General features: G+C 42.9%; 1 protein-coding gene across 8 annotated transcripts in view; it reads right to left on the bottom strand.

Moving 5' to 3' along the window:
* ZNF185 (zinc finger protein 185 with LIM domain) overlaps positions 1-15,107 on the bottom strand; it is a 62,354-nt gene that overhangs the window by 16,429 nt on the left and 30,818 nt on the right. For all 8 annotated transcript variants that reach the window (XM_077145775.1, XM_077145772.1, XM_077145774.1 and 5 more), the window contains one exon: positions 5,133-5,336. In XM_077145775.1, the coding sequence (XP_077001890.1) occupies positions 5,133-5,336 (204 nt within the window). The remainder of the gene's footprint in view (positions 1-5,132; positions 5,337-15,107) is intronic.

Genomic DNA, 15,107 nt, shown 5'->3' with positions numbered 1-15,107 from the left:
GTGACAAGGACCTCTGGCCATGCACAGAAATGGGGGCCAACAGGGGTGCCAAAGCTGATTTTGGGCATGTACCCCATCAGTCATGTTGGGAGATCAGAGCCCAGCTTTGGAATAAAACAGATTAGAAAACACCTCTGCTGCGTTCCAGCAAGACAGAGCTAGAACAGTCTCTCCCTCTACCCACTAGAGGCACCATACTTGGGCAATGGATCATGAGGTAGGAGAAGGTGACCACAGAGCTAGAACACTGATGGGCAGAGGGACGTTTAGACAAGACTAGGAGAACCTCAGGGTCAAAGGAAGGCAGTGGCTTAAAATCATGTAGGGGGAAGGGGTGCATGGACAGTTCAGTGATAGAATGCTCGCCTTGCATGCGGGAGGCCTGGGTTCAGTTTCCGGACCATGCAGCCTCCCATCCCCGCAGAAAAAAATGATGTAAGGGGACAGGAAAATAGCCATGAAGCTCCAACAATGAGGAAATTTTGAGATAGTGGCAAATCCTGCCTCAGATCAGAGGCCTCTACCACACATCCTAGACCATGGGGATGAACATGAAGTTAACCCTGTGGGACTGGGGAGAACAGAGCGAAAACATGACATTTCCTCACGTCTTCTATCTTCTGCCCACACGGACAATGACTACACTGTGTCGGACCAAAAAACTACAACTTTCTGTGGATTTTTGGAAATGATAATTGAAAGACTGGGTTTCAGGACAGTTTACGACCTGGTGCCAGGTTGCTTATAAAAGCATATTTTTTTAACTTGTAATCATTAAAAATGTGACAAGTACAAGCCACTTAAGTTTTCAAAGGTGAAAAGTTATCAGAGCTACCAAAAATGCTGTGATCTGGTGTAAATACACACTGCTCTACAGGGGCCAGGAGCTGGAAATGATCACCCTGGAATACTCAAGCAGCCTGTGGGGAGCATATCTAGAGGCTGCTGCTGTTCCCTACTTGTCACCAGTAGTCTGAAGATAAATGGGGAGTGGGGGGTTGTTTTCTGAGAGAGGCCAAGGACCATGGAGGGGCATTTAGGGCAATAAATTTCCCTCTTAGGGGAAATGAATGAAGTTGGAAATCAATAATAGGCGGAGCGCCAGAAAATTCACAAATATGTGGAGGCTGAACAACACACTCTTAAACAATGAGTGGGTCAAGGAAGAAATTGCAAGAGAAATTAGTAAATATCTTGAGGCGAATGAAAACGAAAACACAACATATCAAAACCTATGGGACGCAGCAAAGGCAGTGCTAAGAGGGAAATTTATTGCCCTAAATGTCTATATCAGCAAAAGAAGAAAAGGCAAAAATTCAGGAATTAACTGTCCACTTGGAAGAACTGGAGAAAGAACAGCAAACTGACCCCAAAGCAAGCAAAAGGAAAGAAATAACAAAGATTAGAGCAGAAATAAATGAAATCGAGAACATGAAAACAATAGAGAAAATCAATAAGACCAGAAGTTGGTTCTATGAGAAAATCAATAAGATTGATGGGCCCTTAGCTAGATTGACAAAAAGAAGAAGAGAAAGGACACAAATAAATAAGATCAGAAATGGAAGAGAAGACATAACCACTGACCTCACAGAAATAAAGGAGGTAATAACAGGATACTATGAACAACTTTACGCTAATAAATACAACAATTTAGATGAAATGGACGGGTTCCTGGAAAGGTATGAACAACCAACTTTGACTCAAGAAGAAATAGATGACCTCAACAAACCAATCACAAGTAAAGAAATTGAATCAGTCATTCAAAAGCTTCCCAAAAAGAAAAGTCCAGGACCAGACGGCTTCACATGTGAATTCTACCAAACATTCCAGAAAGAATTAGTACCAACTCTGCTGAAACTCTTCAAAAAAATCGAAGTGGAGGGAAAGCTACCTAATTCATTCTATGAAGCCAACATCACTCTCATACCAAAACCAGGCAAAGATATTACAAAAAAAGAAAACTACAGACCAATCTCTCTAATGAATATAGATGCAAAAATCCTCAACAGAATTCTAGCAAATCGAATCCAGCAACACATTAAAAGAATTATACATCATGACCAAGTAGGATTCATCCCAGGTATGCAAGGATGGTTCAACATAAGAAAATCAATTAATGTAATACACCATATCAACAAATCAAAGCAGAAAAATCACATGATCATCTCAATTGATGCAGAGAACGCATTTGACAAGATTCAACATCCTTTCCTGTTGAAAACACTTCAAAAGATAGGCATACAAGGGAACTTCCTTAAAATGATAGAGGGAATATATGAAAAACCCACAGCTAACATCATCCTCAATGGGGAAAAATTGAAAACTTTCCCCTTAAGATCAGGAACAAGACAAAGATGTCCATTATCACCACTATTATTCAACATCGTGTTGGAGGTTCTAGCCAGAGCAATTAGACAAGAAAAAGAAATACAAGGCATCAATATTGCAAAGGAAGAAGTAAAACTATCACTGTTTGCAGACGATATGATACTATACATCGAAAACCCGGAAAAATCCACAACAAAACTACTAGAGCTAATAAATGAGCACAGCAAAGTAGCAGGTTACAAGATCAACATTCAAAAATCTGTAGCATTTCTATACACTAGCAATGATCAAGCTGAGGGGGAAATCAAGAAACGAATTCCATTTACAATTGCAACTAAAAGAATAAAATACCTAGGAATAAATTTAACTAAAGAGACAAAAGACCTATACAAAGAAAACTACAAAAAACTGTTAAAAGAAATCACAGAAGACCTAAATAGATGGAAGGGCATACCGTGTTCATGGATTGGAAGACTAAATATAGTTAAGATGTCAATCCTACCTAAATTGGTTTACAGATTCAATGCAATACCAATCAAAATCCCAACAACTTATTTTTCAGAAATAGAAAAACCAATAAGCAAATTTATTTGGAAGGGCAGGGTGCCCCGAATTGCTAAAAGTATCTTGAGGAAAAAAAACCAAGCTGGAGGTCTCACGCTGCCGGACTTTAAGGCCTATTATGAAGCCACAGTGGTCAAAACAGCATGGTATTGGCATAAAGATAGATATATCGACCAACAGAATCGAATAGAGTGCTCAGGTATAGACCCTCTCATCTATGGACATTTGATCTTTGATAAGGCAGTCAAGCCAAGTCACCTGGGACAGAACAGTCTCTTCAATAAATGGTGCCTAGAGAACTGGATATCCATATGCAAAAGAATGAAAGAGGACCCGTATCTCACACCCTATACAAAAGTTAACTCAAAATGGATCAAAGATCTAAACATTAGGCCTAAGACCGTAAAACAGTTAGAGGAAAATGTAGGGAGATATCTTATGAAACTTATAATTGGAGGCGGTTTTATGGACCTTAAACCTAAAGCAAGAGCACTGAAGAAAGAAGTAAATAAATGGGAGCTCCTCAAAATTAAACACTTTTGTGCATCAAAGAACTTCATCAAGAAAGTAGAAAGACAGCCTACACAATGGGAGACAATATTTGGAAATGACATATCGGATAAAGGTCTAGTATCCAGAATTTATAAACAGATTGTTTAACTCAACAACAAAAAGACAGCCAACCCAATTACAAAATGGGAAAAAGACTTGAACAGACACCTCTCAGAAGAGGAAATACAAATGGCCAAAAGACACATGAAGAGATGCTCAATGTCCCTGGCCATTAGAGAAATGCAAATCAAAACCACAATGAGATATCATCTCACACCCACCAGAATGGCCATTATCAACAAAACAGAAAATGACAAGTGCTGGAGAGGATGCGGAGAAAGAGGCACACTTATCCACTGTTGGTGGGAATGTCAAATGGTGCAACCACTGTGGAAGGCAGTTTGGCGGTTCCTCAAAAAACTGAATATAGAATTGCCATACGACCCAGCAATACCATTGCTAGGTATCTACTCAAAGGACTTAAGGGCAAAGACACAAACGGACATTTGCACACCAATGTTTATAGCAGCATTATTTACAATTGCAAAGAGATGGAAACAGCCAAAATGTCCATGAACAGACGAGTGGCTAAACAAACTGTGGTATATACATACGATGGAATATTATGCAGCTTTAAGACAGAATAAACTTATGAAGCATGTAATAACATGGATGGACCTAGAGAACATTATGCTGAGTGAGACTAGCCAAAAGCTAAAGGACAAATACTGTATGGTCCCACTGATGTGAACCGACATTAGAGAATAAACTTGGAATATGTCATTGGTAACAGAGACCATCAGGAGTTAGAAACAGGGTAAGACAATGGGTAATTGGAGCTGAAGGGTTACAGACTGTGCAACAGAACTAGACAGAAAAACTCAAAAATGGACAGCACAACACTATCTAATTGTAATGTAATTATGTTAAAACACTGAATGAAGCTGCATCTGAGCTATAGTTTTTTTTGTTTGTTTTTTGTTTTTTCCTTTTTTTATATATATTTTTTATTTTTATTATTATTATTTTTTCTCTGTATTATCATTCTATATCTTTTTCTGTTGTTTTGCTAGTTCTTTTCCTAAATCGATGCAAATGTACTAAGAAATGATGATCACACATCTATGTGATGATATTAAGAATTACTGATTGCATATGTAGAATGGAATGATTTCTAAATGTTGTGTTAGTTAATTTTTTTTAATTAATAATAAAAAAAATTCCACTGAGATACAATCAACAAACCATGCTGTGGGAACAACAGGACACATGATTCCTGAATGGCAAGGAAAACTGAAAAGTTGTGGTGGTGAGGCAAGGTACAGATTAACAAAAGCTTAAAAGATTTATCAACCAGTGGCAATAGATGGGCCTTATTTGAACCTAGACTCAAACCAACAACAACAAAAAAAACAAATCATGAGATAATGGGGAAATGTGAACACTAGAAACTGTATAATGCTAATAAATTATTGATATTTTAGGAGTAAAAATATAAATAAATAAATAAATAAATTTTTACATGTTAAGTTAAAAAAAAAGAATTACTGGTTGTATATGTAGAATGGAATGATATCTAAATGTTTTGTTTGTTAATTTTTTTAATTAATAAAAAAAAGTTTAAAAACGAAAAAAAAAAATCCAGGCTCCAGCAGGTAGAAGGGGCCCCAGTGCAGCTCAGACATTACCTGCTGGAGTGGCTCTCCAGTTCCAGAAGCTGCTCAGGTTGGAGTCCTCCGGGCCCACTCGGCCCCTCTGGGGTGCTGGTCTCTGCAAGCGGCTGGTTGGGCGCAGCTGGGTCTCTAGGGCCACCTCTTGGGACTCCAGGCCTCTCCTGCCAGGACTGGCCTGCCCTGGGGACCACCTGTTTCTCTCCATCACCAGAGAAGGCGCTGAGGAAGGAGAAGCACCATTATGGGTGGGCACAATAGACTGGACTCTGAGTGTGGGGCAAAGAGGAACCAAGCACAACCCCCAGGTCCGCTCCCCTTCTCACAGACCGGAGCAGTTTCCAGGTGCAGCTGATAACTTCAACGAGGTTTTTAAAGACATTCTTCACTTGCAAACACACTGTCCCCTCCTCCTCCCACCTTCCCTTCTTTTCCCCAATCCTCCCCCGGCCCCAGCGCATGTGCCCAGCCTATGAACCCCAAGCCATCCCATCTGCTCCCCAAGCCGTGGTCTCTGGGAAGCGCTTTTCCCCCGGCTGCCCCGGCTGCTCGGGAGGCCTAGGGCACGTGCAGGGGAGGGGGAAAGGCGAAAGGTGCGTGCAGGGGGACACGTGTGCCTGTCGGGGGTAGGGGACAGGCCCGTCGCGATCTCTAAACGACGCGAAAAAGCAGGGGAAGGCCCACGAGAACCCGAGGGTTCCAGGACACGGCCGCGCCCGGCCTGGGCCCATCTGTGGTCCTCGGGCGCCATCTGGCGGCCAGTGCGAGTACAGCGGCGAGAGAAGCCCCGCCAAAGCCCCTCGCGACCCCGGCGGCCATTTCGCTCTGTCTAGGGTGGTATTTCTCTGCCGGCACTGAGGCCCGAGCCCGCGGCGACGGGAAATGACGGCGCGCAGGCGCACACCCGCGCAGGGGCAAACGCATGGCTGCGGCTGCTCAGTTTTCGCAGCTAGGACGTTCTTGACTTGATCGCCAAGTAGTAACATTTATGATTACGAGGCAATAGCATTTTCGTCCCCTTTTTAAAAACTAAAGCTGGAGTCAGAGTGAAATCCACCCGCCCCTGAACTCGATCACGTGACAGCCTCAATGCCTCCCTCGCCTCGAAGTATGAGGATCGAGACGGGGTGGGGTAGGGGCGGGGTCTCATCACCTCAAAGTCCCATCTAAAACAAACAAAACCCCCTTCTCAACCTCAGCCCCCTTCCAGCCGCTGCTCTCATCCTTCTCTTCCCCCCTCCAACTGCCAAACTTCTTGAAAGGGCTTACTGCACTCACTCGGCACTCCCTTCTTCCCATCAACACGCCAATTGAGGCCACTAGTGCTTTACAAGCTCGTGTGCTGAAGGCTCTCCCTTTCCCTGCATCTGCCTGCCACCGAAAGGTGGTCCTGCGGCACAGCTTAACACCCGAACCAGTCTCTATCCAGTACAGCCAGACAAGTCTACTGATGACAGGCTTGGGTGTTCTGGAACAGTTGGCCACTCCCCCTCCTTGAACCTTTTCTTTCTTTCATCTTCCAAGGCAGCACGCTCCGGGTTGGCCCTACGTCTTTGTTTGCTACTCATTCATTTCTTTGACAGGTTCCTCTTGTCAGGCCCTACCTCTTAATACGGGTACTTCTCTAGGATTCCAACATCTACTTCTCACTTTATGCATACTGCCTCCCTGAACAATCTGAACCATCCCCAAGGCTTTAGTTGTTGCTACCCACATGTAGATGGTTCACAAATATCTGTCTTCAGTGCAGACCTAGCCCCTAAGTTTGTCCATCAATCCGCCTCCTGGACCTCACCTCTTACATGTCTTATTGGTATCTCACGCTCAACATGTCCAAAATATAACTTGCAATCTTCTTCCGCCTCCCCGGTTGAAAGCCTAATGGTATCACCAATTTTTGAGATGTGAAATATAGAGGGAGATGCAGAATTAATTCATTAATGAATTTCTGTTTTATTTGTTATTTTTTAGTAAGAGATGATGTGTTTGGTCTGGGACATGCTGAGTTTAGGAATGGGGAAATGTCCATGAAGCACCCTGGTGGAAACTAAACATAAGTGAGCCTGTTGGTCCCACCAGCTATGTTTCCCCTTGTTTCTCAGTCTCCTGCCAGAAACCCAGGAGAGGTTATTGTCTGAATGATGACTGAGATGTTCACAATTTCTTACCCTCTACCTCAGCTTGACCTCTCCTTCCCACAACCCCTGAACTTTACCTTGCCCCTAAGCCTGAGCATGCACTAAAATACTGAACATGCTCCCCCTTACTAGTTTATCCCAAGAACCAACTGGCCATAGGGAGATACATTTCCTGTCAAACCATGTTGATCATTTCCCTCTTGCCCATTTTCCCCTTAAAAGTTTCTGCAAGCTCTGTTTAACCCTTCCTACTAAAATATATATATATATATATAAATGATAACAATAATTTAAAAACATTTTTTTCTATTTGATTTTTAAATACTTCCAGATCCAGAGAGGTTGGAGCATTCTCCCATTGGGATAGCACTTTTTAAATGAAACCCCTCCTATCTAAGTGGATTTGTTTTTAATTTGACAGTTACTAGTGCTGTGACTCAGATGGAGTGCTGACAGCCCCTCAGGCCCTGATGTCTTCACCTCGGTATTTACACCGGCTACTTAGACCCTTTGTGTCCTTCGTGGCTGGGAAAATGAGGATTCACAATTGTGCGTCATAACTCCTAATCCAGTGCTCTGGACATCTGTCTGTGGTAATATGACAGGGAGTCACTTTCATTCTATTAAATGGGGCTTTTTCCAGGTCTTTAATGTTTGGAACAAGAATCTTCCAGGACAGAAACCTTCTTGGCTCCTTTGCAGTGGGGACTTACTCCCTGACTCTCAAGTAAGAAGTTCCTGGCTCTCCTTTGACGCTGCATTGTTTTTCCCTACTCCTTGTCTAGGGATCGCACAGAGCAAGTCTTCTAGCCCCTCAAAAAGACTGCCCAAGAGACCACCTTTGGCTCCCAGACAAGAATTGTGCACGGAACTTTCTGGTGAGCCTTTTTTCTGCCTGGCTCCTTTTCTAACTTGACCCACCTCCTTCCCTACAGTAAATTTTAATGGGTAACATATTATTAACTCTCAATCAACTGGGCACGTGTACTCCCCCCTTGCTGACTATATGCCCTGCTGCTACAGCCCTCAGCAGTCCTGTAGCTCGAAAACTGGGAAAATTTCACAAAGGGGAATCTGGAACTTCCACGGCCTCTTTGTGAAACTTGAGATTTCTCCACACTGGTTCATCTAAGACCTTGCCGTTCCCATCACCCCCGGCTCCGCCTTCCTCCTTACGACTACCTAAGATCTTCCTTCAACTCCACTGATCCTTTGATCTGCCCCCCAGCACCCCTACCTCCTACGCACCTCTCTCCGCCCTGCCAGACCTTTCCCTTCTCACTCCAGCCCCTCAACTCCCTGGAGCATTAGGCGCCCTGCCCCCACCAGAGACTCTTGAGCGTCTCGGGGACCCCAAAAACAACCACCTGAAGCAGAAAAAGCTCACTGGAAACAGGGTATTTTATCCAGTCAGATGGGCTTTGGAGACTGCTTGGTGTCTGCTCAGTCCCTCACCCAAAATTTAGTCCACAGTTCTATAATATTGCACAGCAGGGCATGGAGCATTTTAAATATGCCCTCCACAAATATTGGTGGGGACTCTTTAGCCCACATATTGAGCAGGTAACCTCAACTTGTCCCACATTCCAAAAACAAAATCTTGGTAAAAACAGACAGTGGAATAAAGATGACAGTTAGCTCTGTTATATAAACCAGCGAATTTTGTGTTTGTTTATACTTGACTCATGGCTGAAAATTCAGAATTAAAGCTATAAGCTCTCTATTTTGTGTCTGTATATATGTTTATGTCTATGTGTATATATTGATGTTATGTATGTGTAATATTTTCCTATCTTCTGATTGGTATTACCTAATTAACTTATTAAATCCCTTAACTGAGCTCTATTCTATTTGCTTAGAGATAAATAAGCACTCATAAAAATTAACTATTCCTAAAACTTCCATAAATTAAGGAAACCAAACTTCTAATACTTCCAATGTAAAAAATATATATTCATATAAAAACAAATCCAAACATTTTAAAAATTCAAGTTCACACAATTTTGGTAAATCTGTGGCAAAAAAGACTGGTTTGATATTTTTGGCCTACTAAACATAACTGAATCTTCTAGCCAAATAAGCTAGCATTACATCTCCTAGGTTTTTAAAATTATTTGTAAAATGTAAAACGGAGTCATTATTCAGAAAAACTATTTCAACAGTAACTATGTTTTTTAATTTGTCAGCTTAAAGACAGTTTCCAAGATCTTTTTTGGTAACTTAAAACTTTACAATTATACTAAATTAAATTAACCAATAGATGTCCAATACCTTCATCATGTCTAAGATGAAATACAGAATATTTAATTACTGAACATAATTTTTTTTAAGTACATACTTTTTCCTTCTTATCTTTGTATGGTTCAGAGAGAATATATATATTTGGGTCTGTCAATAAACATGTTTATTTTTCCACACTGAAAAATTATACCATAAAAAAGTATACAGCTAAAAGAAATTATGACATGTATATTCATAAGTTTTGTTAGTCTGCTACAAAGTGGTAACAGTTCACAATTATCTACCTCCTAATGATAATTTCTCTGTAAAACAGAAGTTAATACTGGTTAAAAATTATCATCAATATGCATAAGTGAAATTAATGAAAGTAATAATGCCAAAAGGGAACAATTTTGTATGCAAGATATGCAAAATATGTTTTTTTAAGGGAAAAGAGAGTGGTTTTGTCCTAAGTTAAAATGACTACTAGTTCCAAACTATGTGGGACAAATATAAAACACTATAAAAGGTTCACAGAAAAGGAGTTTTATTTCTCATGCTCAAAACTGACTAAGATTTAACGTGTTTATTTATAAGATTTTCAAAAAGAGTTTTAGTATCAAATATTATACGGATGCAAAATTAAAATTTGGCTTTATCTGTTAAAATAACAGTTTTCTTGGATGATTGGTCTGCTCATAATAAAAGGTTATAAATTGGCTGTCTTTCCTTCTAATTTGCCTAAAAGACACAGATTTTATGCTTTGTCACAATAATTTCTTATGCTTTATATTGACTTTATCATGTTCTTGGTTGTTTTTTAAAAAGCCTCTTTGCTTTTAAAGTAGCCAAGATTCTTTACAATCATGTTACCTCCGATATTTTAAATCTTTAGTCACTTTGATTAAATAGAACCAAGTTCTGTTTCTCACTATCCCATAATCCTATTTAATCAGGTATTCAAACGTCCTGACAACTTTTGACATTTTGCCTTCCCCAAAAATCTAATCCTAAGTGATATCCCAGAGGGTCCCTGGAAAATCGCAGAGGAGTTGTTCTTTCACCTTGTAATAAAAGAGATGCTAAAAATTATGAGGCTTGTTGCCTACATTGCATGGCAAGGGCTGTAAAATTTTAAAAAATATTCAGCCTTCCGTACAGTAAATTTTAATGAATTAACATGTTAATATAAACATCTCAGAAGTTATACAAAATTCCTAGAAATGTGTCAATGCCCATGCAGTCTATATGTTTCTATTTATCAGAGTCTTGTTGCTTTGCCTGATATTAGACAACAGTACCCTGCTATTGGTCACAATTTCAATTATTTTTTAAAGTGTTAACTTTTAAAAATAAATCTGGTATATTCTAGGCCAGTGGTTTTCAATTGGAGATTCTCATCATTTACCTATGAAATCTGGTTAATATATAGATATTTAGGCCCTTCTCTTCATTGGCAATCAGATTTTATTCAGCTCGTAAATGTCATGGGGATATAAATACATTCTTGCTATCGGGCGCATGTTCTGTCGCTGGGTAGAGGCTTTCCCTTTAAAAGGGCCATTGCCACCAGCGCTGCTCAACTTCTGTGAGAAAGAATATTCCCCACACGGAGAAGTCCACTGGCTCTCTCAAATGCCTGAGGAACCGAATTCACTGGTAAAGTCATCCAAGAAACCCAAAGACTGGTTCCTTTATCCACCCAATTACACTGTCCTCCTCATCCTGCATCATCTGAGACAATACAGCTAATGAACTCTGAAAAGTAAAGCTTGCCAAACTGACAGAGGAACTCAGTCTCACATGACCTAATGGGGACCTTTAGCCCTGACTGCCCTTAGGCCTGCCCCTGCTGGGTTACATCAACTCTCCCCATATAAAATAAAAACTGGCCAACTCATGAAAATTCCCTCTTCTCCCTGGGCTCCTGAAGATTCTGACCTGGCCACTTCCGACACTGTACAGCCCTACAAGGGACTTATGAATTATACCCACACTTATCAGCAACAGATCAAGGCTACTTTTCCTCTAGTACTGGTGACCTGGCTCTCTGGAAGCGACACTGCTGGAAAACCCATCTTGAACTCCATTAGAAGGGCGCTTAGAGCACTCTCCTTGTCACTAAGACTGCTGCAAGACTTCAGGGGTCCAGCCCTGGGTTCATGTCTCACATCTAAACAGGTACGAAAGCAACTTGGATTGAAAATCCCCCCCAACTAGGAGACCTTACACTGAATTCTGTCTCTCGAGAGAGCCGCGGGAAGCCGACACGCCGTGAGCTAGAAAGCTTTTCCAGGACCGTCATGGCATCATGACATGCGGCATCTACCGAAGATGCCAGAACAAGACCCCCGAGGATCCCCATGCCTGCCACCTAGTCTCATGATTTGTGTGGCCCTTCTTTGCTCTATCCTTCTTTCCTGTCCCCTCCATCGTCATTTTCAATATCCACAGAACTCCCACCACTGTAACCACAGCCTTACCGAATGAGCCTTATTTCGTATTATCTCCTTCCCCTGGGCTGTTCCCCCATTAATAAGCCCCCCCTCCTGCAAAGACCCCAGCATCTCTGGCACTTCTTCACTCGACTCACAGGACCATCTCAGAACTGTACTTTTAGTTGTGGGTTATGTACCCTCTTGGGGCTCTCCAGTTCTCCCCCAGTTCCCATTCCTATCGCTGATTTAAGGGCATCCTTTCCGTGAACACTCAGGAGTCCTTACGCTTTTCTTTTGAAACTTCAAAACAAACCTCCTACAAACTCAATACTTTTCAGAAACAGCAATCTATGCTTCCACTGTAACCTGCACGAGGGCCCTTTCATGGACGTGTGTGTTTGCAATAACACGTACTGTCGTACCAATACAAATACTTGCACAGTTACCATGGGAGGCAAGAGTGCATACACCTTGCTTTGCCACATGCACCTGAGAGACCCAGATGATCTTAAACATAATTTTGACCTGATACGTTCAGGTCCACCCACCCTGTAAACACCAGCCTGATGACTTTCCTCTTCCCAACTGGATGGGACAACATCTCTATCAAAAGGGCTCAAATAAACTCCAAGATGAAATCCAGGGGACAGTCATTTCCATGAACTCTGGAAAGCCCCGAATGAGACATTTTACCTGTGGCCTCCATGCCTATTGGTATCTGCCTGCTAACTGGATTGGATCCTGTTATCTAGCTAATCTTATTAACCAAATCTTTAACCAGACTGCTTTCTTTTCTCACCTTCACTACCCCATTATCTCTGATCTAAGTTTTCTAGGCACTAGACAACGAAAACAGTCTTCAAAAATGTGTTACAGCCCTGGAAGGAGGCTATGATCTTCCCTCCTCACCAGGTTCTCATGAAGCTTTAGAACACGAGACTAGGAGATCGGGAGTCAACCTAAAAGACTTGGCTGCCGGTGTGCCGGCCACTCCAGTTCCGGGAGATAACCAGGACTGTGGGAGATCTTAGCAATACCACCACCATCATCGCCAGAGAACTCCAGAGACTCCAGCAAGTGGCCCTCTGCAATCATCTGGCATCGGGCATGGTTGGCAACCTCTTCCACACCCTCCAGTTACTTGAGCTGATAGCAAGCACATCTCTAGCCCCAGATCAGATCTTCACTGAATTTCAGACCTGTTTCCACTATAGCCTACTAGACATCATCACTGGGTCCCCAACAGGCACTGCATTTTCCACATGGCCCAAATGGCCTTATCATGTCTCCCCAAACTCTCCCCTTTGCTAGTTGCTGCACAGTTAAGGGATCTTCACCATCCACCCCCATCCCTTGACTCCGAAGCCCAGGAAGCAGGCTAGGTTACTCTGACTTTTCTTTGCCATTACCTTTAAGCAAGTCAGCAAGACTCAAATGCCTCTCCAGGTCATATGGCCTATCCCCTGGCCCAAGCAAACAGTTTCCTGACAGCCCCATGACTCCAGTCTTGCTGTCCATCTGCAGTTGTAGGGAGCCCCCCACAACTCAAGTTCACCCACAACACTCTCCTGCATGGAGGCCAGTGGTGGGTCCCCAATCCCAGGGTGTGTGTATGGGGGGGTGGCTCCCAGTCCTCAGCCCAGGAGCTCACGAGTCTGCCCAACTTCCCTTGTCACCTCTGCCAAGCCCCCAATGAACCCTTCCTTCACTGCAGCCCCCAGCTTCCTCTGGTTCCCTAGGCACCTTGGCTCCTGTAAGCCTCCCTTCCTTCCTTGACCTGGGATGCCTTCTCCAGCACATCTGTCAGGCAAAATCTTCCTTGGCCTTCCCAGTGCAGCTACAACCTCACACCATATGCTAAGAAAGTCTTTCCTGACAACCACCCATCTCTCACTGCATGGGACCCTGGCCATGAAGGAAGCCAGGTAACTGAGAAGGAAAGTCCAAAGCCACCCAGTACCTTTAGATCGGGCCTCTAGGGGGCCTGGGGTCAAGGACGGGCAGAGGAGTCAAGGGTGGATTGGATATTCTTAAAGAAGAAACCTGCCGTGTTACAGGTGAGCCTGGCCCTATAAATCACCTCCTCTGTACTTAAGGAACCTCCGTGGTATGAGAAGCTGCAGGATCAGGAAAGTGGGGTCAGCATCTTCATTTTATCCCTTCAAGTGCAGCCACAGGTGCCACCTGCTTGCCACAGCAGGCTACCCACCCGACTCCACCATCTCTCTCCTTCCAGCACATTCTATCTTGGGAAATAAACTGTCTGCTTGGGTCTGCAGAAGTGTTAAGTGCTCTCCTCTGCTCTTTCTCAAATCACTGAACAACACAAGCCTGCTGTGTTTTACCTCCCCGTGGACGGACGCATTCATGAGCTGTGTGGGCCAGGCAGAAGTGGGTGGCCAGGCTATATGCCTCTGGGATGGGGGAACCTGGCTTTATAATCACACTCCATGCCACAAGGCCGCCCTCTCACTTGTGCACACTCACACCCACCAACACACTGCAGTCCCAATCTTGCTGCCACCCTCAATACCACTGTCACTCTCAATTGCACTGTCACTTCCCTCATGCACACAGACTAACGCTTCCTTCCATTCATTCATTTTTTCTTTTAACTTTTTAGTTGCAGGCCAGTTACAAAATAATACAAGTCCCATAGAGAGAACTCCAATGTACCCCTATGCCCCAAGATACCCAGATCCATCAATTTTTAACATTTTGCCACAACTGCTGTATCATTCTATCATTAAAAAATAAAACTAAATAGGGTTATTATGGCTAAGAGACTTAAGATGGAATCAGGTCATTCTGCAGGTTACTCCTTAGCAAATGTTAGCCCAATGTCACAAACTGCCAAAGTACAAAAAACCTCAAGGAACAATGGCCCCTCAAAATCCTAAGGATATCCAGAAACCATAAAACAAATCACAACATAAAGCCTGAAGGACAACTGGAGCACCCCAAATATCTACCAACCACAAACAACTTGCCTATTCTTTTCCTTTAAATACCCTTGCTTGCTCTCTTCCTAAGACAACTTGGCAGGTGAACTCACTGCCCTCCCTTCTATGTGGGACATGACTCCCAGGGGTGTAAATCTCCCTGACAACATGAGACAGAAATCCTGGGATGAGCTGGGACTCAATCAAGGGACTGAGAAACCTTCTCGATCAAAAGGGGGAAGAGAGAAATGAGAC

The sequence above is a fragment of the Tamandua tetradactyla genome, chromosome X (genome assembly GCF_023851605.1).
Source record: "Tamandua tetradactyla isolate mTamTet1 chromosome X, mTamTet1.pri, whole genome shotgun sequence".
NCBI classification, from domain to species: Eukaryota; Metazoa; Chordata; class Mammalia; order Pilosa; family Myrmecophagidae; genus Tamandua; species Tamandua tetradactyla.
The sequence above is the reverse complement of the archived record's forward strand: the minus strand, read 5'-3'. Positions and strand labels throughout refer to the sequence as shown.